At 34.5% G+C, this 6,000-nt stretch overlaps 2 protein-coding genes across 2 annotated transcripts; both read right to left on the bottom strand.

Moving 5' to 3' along the window:
• Positions 1-1,643: 1,643 nt before the first annotated feature.
• On the bottom strand, positions 1,644-2,544 carry LOC111379780 (21 kDa protein-like). Its single transcript, XM_023003219.1, has one exon. The coding sequence runs from the start codon at positions 2,460-2,462 to the stop codon at positions 1,860-1,862; it is 603 nt and encodes a 200-aa protein (XP_022858987.1). The 5' UTR covers positions 2,463-2,544; the 3' UTR covers positions 1,644-1,859.
• A 2,324-nt stretch (positions 2,545-4,868) lies between these two features.
• Positions 4,869-5,751, bottom strand: LOC111379779 (21 kDa protein-like). Its single transcript, XM_023003218.1, has one exon. It carries the CDS (start codon positions 5,703-5,705, stop codon positions 5,103-5,105), a length of 603 nt encoding a protein of 200 aa, XP_022858986.1. The 5' UTR covers positions 5,706-5,751; the 3' UTR covers positions 4,869-5,102.
• Positions 5,752-6,000: the final 249 nt, after the last annotated feature.

Raw genomic sequence — 6,000 nt, forward strand, 5'->3', positions numbered from 1 at the left:
AAGACTTAGGCACGCTAGAAAAATCTTGGGGATGGACGTTAAAGAAATAGATCCCAACAGTTACCCGTTTTAACACAATCTAACTGTGTAAAAAAGGTGTTATCTAAGTTTGCTATGCATGATTCCAAGTTAGTTACATTACTTTTCGCTTGTCATTTTAAACTTACTAAAGATCAATGCCCTCATGATGAGTCGAACATCAAATACATGCAAAAAGTCCATTATGTAAATGTAGTTGGATCTGTTATGTATATTATGATGTGCACTAGACTTGATGTTGCCCATGTTATGAGTACTTCGAGTAGATATATGGCTAAACCTGGTCCTGTATATTGGTATGCTATGAAATGGTTATTAAGATACTTAAAAGGATCTGTTAATTTAGGCTTATATTTTAAACCTAGTAAAGAGGAAGTCTTTTTGAAGGAATTTATAGATACTGATTATACAGGAGATAGGGATAAAAGGAAATCAACTACCTCTTATATGTTTACTTTGTATAATATATGTAGAAGTTGGAAATCTCAATTGCAGTCCATTGTAGCCTTATCTACCATAGAAGTTGAGTATGTGGCTACTACTGAAGCCATTATGGCTTTAGAAGTTTGTTAAGTGAGGTAAATGAAATTGTTATTCCTGTTGTGGTTTATTATAATAGTCAAAGTATTATCCATTTATGCAAAAACCCTATTTTTCACGAAAGAATTAAGCATATAGATGTTATGCACTTTATTAGACAAATAATCCAAAAGAAATCTATATTGCTCAAGAAAATCCTAACTCAATTTGCTGACATGGGAACCAAGGTACTTCTTCTCAACCTTTTTAAATCATGCTTACAAATGCTTAGAATTGATATTGGGTAATCTTTGTGATGCTGCAAGTAAAATTGACTTGGTGCTAGTGATCATGAAGAAATTTATATCAAATGATCTGAGAAGTTCATTGTTCATTTTTTTTATTTTTTTATTTTTTTATTTTTTTTGGATCATTGGCATCAAGGGGAAGATTTATTGGGTTGTGATGCCAAATTAAGTCTTGCCCAAGTCGATTGGGCAATGATGAAATTGGGCTTTGCACATTTGTTGGCTTGCTTATCCATTGCTTGATAGTACTTAATGAAATGGGCCTATACCCGATCCCAATCTTGGACGACATGTGTACTGCTTTGGACCGTTAGATCATCTCACTGAAACCAATGGTGATAAAATGGCAATATAAATGTCACTTGAGTGGCTGCCCTACGTGACTTTTCACCTCTGATTTTGTTTGAGAAGCTTTTGGGTTTTCTTTCTGTCTCTTCGTGTCGCTTCTTATTTCTTTAGTCTTCTTCTTTGTGTACTTTGTAAATCCCTTAAACTTTTGGTTTTTGGGGTGTTAATCTATGTGTTGAGTTTTTGTGATTCTTCGATTAAAAGGTTTAGAAGTTGAAATCAGAGTTAGGGTTGGGTCCGTTCAATTTGTTTGGGATTAGGTTTGTGGAGTTTTCATTTTGTATAGAAGGGTACAATGATATTCAGAGTCCAAAATAATCGAATCTTGATGTTAATGGTCATTTTTGATATTCTGTGTTCTTTTGAGACTCTTGGGTTTGGATTGTAACAAATTGAAATACAAAATCATAAGTAGAGGGAAAACAACTGTTAATCTGAACTTGTTACCGTTATTATAACCATTGAATTACTTAAATAAATTACTTTTGGTACTACAACATATACGACTAAATAATTTCAGTCTAACTTATAATTCACTATCTTCATATGGCTTAAGCACACACACACTAATTAATCCTTCTCTCTAAGCTTACTGTATCACACAATTCTGGCAATAATACACCCTGAGATTTTGCTGAATTTTGGCTAATTATGGAGGGCAGCATAACTATTTATCAAAGCCAAGGCATTGCTGGTGAGATGGGCAACATTCACAACCCGTTCCCTTACGGCTGTCTTCACGTTTCCGTTCATGACTTTTCCGGCGAACCCCTCCATGCAGGTTTCCTCGTCCGTCAAGGCGGCGCTAACCCAGGTTTGTACATCACTCATAATCATCCCAAAATTTGATCCCTTAATTTCATTCATCTCCGCAATGGATCTTCTCAGTTGGTCCACCGAGTCACTCAACTGCTCAACGCAATCCCGCATGGCGCCAACTTCTCTCCGCGTCATGCCGCGAATGTGGGAAAGCTTGCCCATCACGCTGGAAGTAGACAGGGCGGTGTCGACGGTGACGGAGAGGGCAGTGTGAGCCAAAAGCTTAGGGTCTTGCCGGATGGCAGCAACATGGGTTGAAAGAGAAGTGTAGCAAAGTCTAGGGTAAGTTGTTGCGCTGCAAGATGTTCTTATGAACTCGGTGTTGGTTCCTCCCGCCGCTGGTCTGGCGGCGGAAGCTGAGTCCATGGAGGTAGTGAAAACGAATAGGAAAAGAAGAGCCGCTAGAATATGGCTAGAAAATCTTTCCATCTCTCTCTTTTTGTGTATATATATGTATCTCTCTATCTCTTTGTATAATTTTGCTTTTCTCAAGCTAATTTTGAAGAAATTGAGGAGGGAAAGGTACCATATTTATAGGAGGTCTTTGAGATATATTTTTCCTCTTCTTTGGCCATGTTCAATAATATCTTGATGATGCTCAATTATTGTGTTCGGCACACCTACATGCATCAAATAATGGTAACTAATTTGGAACATAAGTTAAAATTACAGAGTCCAATATCGAGAGATTATCTAACAAAATGAAAATAACAACGATAATAATTTACATGTATCTCATCTTTAAATTTGTATGAATATGTGGGCTGAATATGCGGCATCAAAAAATTCCATTGCTAATGCTTTGATTTTTGTGGGTAAATTTTAAATGTTGAAGTCACATCGCTAATCTTTTGACGGTATGACAAATAGTTATTAGCAAACAAATTTTTCATAGGTAATTATCCAAGGTGAAAGTTTGACAACAGTTTGATTATATGAAATTTTATTATTTTGGTACTATAATAACGTGACATTTTTTTTTATAGAAGAAATGAAAAATCAAAAAAGAATCCTAGCCGCCATTGAGGTCGCAACTGCTTTAATAATTTTTTCAAACGGGATCAAATACATTATTTTGAAACGGTGGAAGATATTAAATGGTATTAAACATGAAGAATAAATTAAGATTTAAGTGTAACTCAGTTCAGTACTTATGCCGAAACACATCCTTAATTTACAAGAGATGTCTTGGGAATTGGCCAATGGAAATACTCAGAGGCAAATATAAATTTTTTATATACCTATCGAAAAATAAAAATTTGTCATAAATATAATTATGAATTAATATTATTCACAGGAGCAGGTTTCGCATAAAAACAAATTTTTCATTATATTTATTGAATTAGAGTATCGTAAATGAAAATTATTTACTCGATTAGTATAAGAAACAAATTTTTTGCTGAGTTAAAAGAGTATAATTTAAAAACAAAATTAAATTATTTTTTATCAATTTTCCATTTGTTTATTGTACCAATTGTATGGATCGACCATGGTGTTAGGGCCCTCAATAGTTGTACAATAATCACAAGTGGGAGAATGTAGACCCTTATTTTAGATAGAAATGAATATATAATTAAAACATGTGAATGAACATAGCTAAAAGTTGTGTTATGAAACAGTCCATGTGAACGTGGGGACTGATTGACAAGCAAGCATAACTAGATAAAGCCAATTGGGCCTCTTGCACTGAGGTACAATGCATGCATGTTGGGGGGGGGTCTAATTTATCAACTGGGATTGCAATTGGTACTAACAACATTTTTCGATTGCAGTAACGAAAAAAATCCTTTTCACATAATAACTCTTTTGCCAACTGTTCAAGATAAATAATGATCAACTTGTGCTCATACAATTGAAGCAATTAGCCTTCCCCTCGTTCTTACAATCCTTACCAGCTTAACTATCAAAGTACCTACGAGATCATTCCCATCACTTTTCTAGGTGTACTTTGTTACTTATAATTAGACCTTCAAATCTAAAAGTTACATATATTCTCCATATATTTGGTACATGACAGCACACCGTGTGAGGATACAACATATAATGGATTTTTATATCTTTTCGTTTATACAATTTAGTTTCTTGTCCAAAATTGTTAGACTATGCAACGTTTATGTAACACCTAGCTACTTTTACACAACATATAATGGATTTTTAAACCTTTCGTTTATACAATTTAGTTTATTTGTGTGTAAAAGTAGCTAGGTGTTACATAAACGTTGCATTGTCTAACAATTTTGGACAAGAAACTAAATTGTATTGTGACCGAAAGCACACATATAACATTAGGTCCTCAACCTTTTAAGTTCGCAACATCTTGATCACTATTTAGGAAAAAATTAAACTAATAACTTATCAACCATGAAATAATAAGCTGATCAATACTTCAAAATAATAGCATTTTTAATATGGATATGTTTCTGAAAGCAATTTTAAAATTTCTCGAAAACCCTTCTAAAACTCAAAAAAGTTATATTTTTTAAAAATAAAATTTAAAACTTCAGAGAGACTCTACGGGTTTTGACCATAATATTTAAAGTATAATTGAAAATTATACTTCATGTAAACTTTGTCTCGGGCTTCAATTGATAATTAACTTTGTTGTAGGTTTCAACTAAAAATAATTCAAAACTTCAGCTCTATACTCCAAAATATTATCCAAGTTTGAATTATTATTGAATATAATTTAAAATCAATATTGAGTTTACAAAAACAAAAACAAAATTTAATTTTTTATACAACATTTCCACACTTTTGTGTCCTACTCTTTCAAAATTGAAATTTTTATGTGCCATATCTTGAAATACCATACCATAAGTAGAGGAAAAACAACTGTTAATCACGAATTTGTAATCGTTATTATAAACCATTGAATTACTTAAAAGGAAACTTAAATTACTTTGCTACTACAACATATACAACAAAACAATTACAGTCTTAACTTATAATTCACTATCTTCCTATAGCTTAAGCAAGCAAGCAAGCGCACACTAATTAATCCTTCTCACAAAGCTTACTGGTTCACACAATTCTGGCAATAATACACTCTGAGATTTTGCTGAATTTTGGCTAATTATGAAGGGCAGCATAACTATTGATCAAAGCCAAGGCATTGCTGGTGAGATGAGCAACATTCACAACCCGTTCCCTTACGGCTGTCTTCACGTTTCCGTTCATGACTTTTCCGGCGAACCCCTCCATGCAGGTGTCCTCGTCTGTCAAGGCGGCGCTAACCCAGGTTTGCACATCACCCATAATCATCCCAAAATTTGATCCCTTAATTTCATTCATCTCCGTCGTGGATCTTCTCAGTTGGTCCACTGAGTCACTCAACTCCTCCACGCAATCCCGCATGGCGCCAACCTCCCTCGGCGTCATGCCGCGAATGTGGGAAAGCTTGCCCATCATGGTGGAGGTAGAACGGGCGGTGTCGAGGGTCACGGAAAGGGCGGTGTGAGCCAGAAGCTTTGGATCTTGCCGGACTGCAGTGGCGTGGGTTAAAAGAGAGGTATAGCAAAGTTTAGGGTAAGTTGTCGCACTGCAAGATGTTCTGATGAACTCAGTGTTGGTTTCTCCGGCTGCACGTCTGGCAGCGGAAGCGGAGTCCATGGTGGTACTTAAAGTGAGTAGAATAAGAAAAGCTGCTAGAAGATGGCTGGAATAATTTTCCATCTCTCTCTCCCTCTCTCTCTATATCTCTACTTTCTACAAGAATATTTGTTGTGAGAAAAAGTGCGGGAAATGTTCAATATTTATAGGAAAGTCTTCGTGTTTTCCTTGAGATAGTTTGCTTAAAGCATATTTGGTATGGATTAAAATTTAATTTTGACTTATTAAAATTTAATTTTACTTTAAATTAAAGTCAAATAATCAATATTAATTACATATTCCACGAGTTTTATAATTTTTCAATCACACATTTCAAAAATTTTAATCACATCTAATAAAAATCTAATTTTAATCCCTA

The sequence above is a fragment of the Olea europaea genome, unplaced genomic scaffold (genome assembly GCF_002742605.1).
Source record: "Olea europaea var. sylvestris unplaced genomic scaffold, O_europaea_v1 scaffold2032, whole genome shotgun sequence".
In the NCBI taxonomy this organism is placed as follows: Eukaryota; Viridiplantae; Streptophyta; class Magnoliopsida; order Lamiales; family Oleaceae; genus Olea; species Olea europaea.

Bases quoted from the DNA above. Each gene is read 5' to 3' on its own strand.
- LOC111379780 (XM_023003219.1), bottom strand. From the start codon at position 2,462: ATGGAAAGATTTTCTAGCCATATTCTAGCGGCTCTTCTTTTCCTATTC.
- LOC111379779 (XM_023003218.1), bottom strand. From the start codon at position 5,705: ATGGAAAATTATTCCAGCCATCTTCTAGCAGCTTTTCTTATTCTACTC.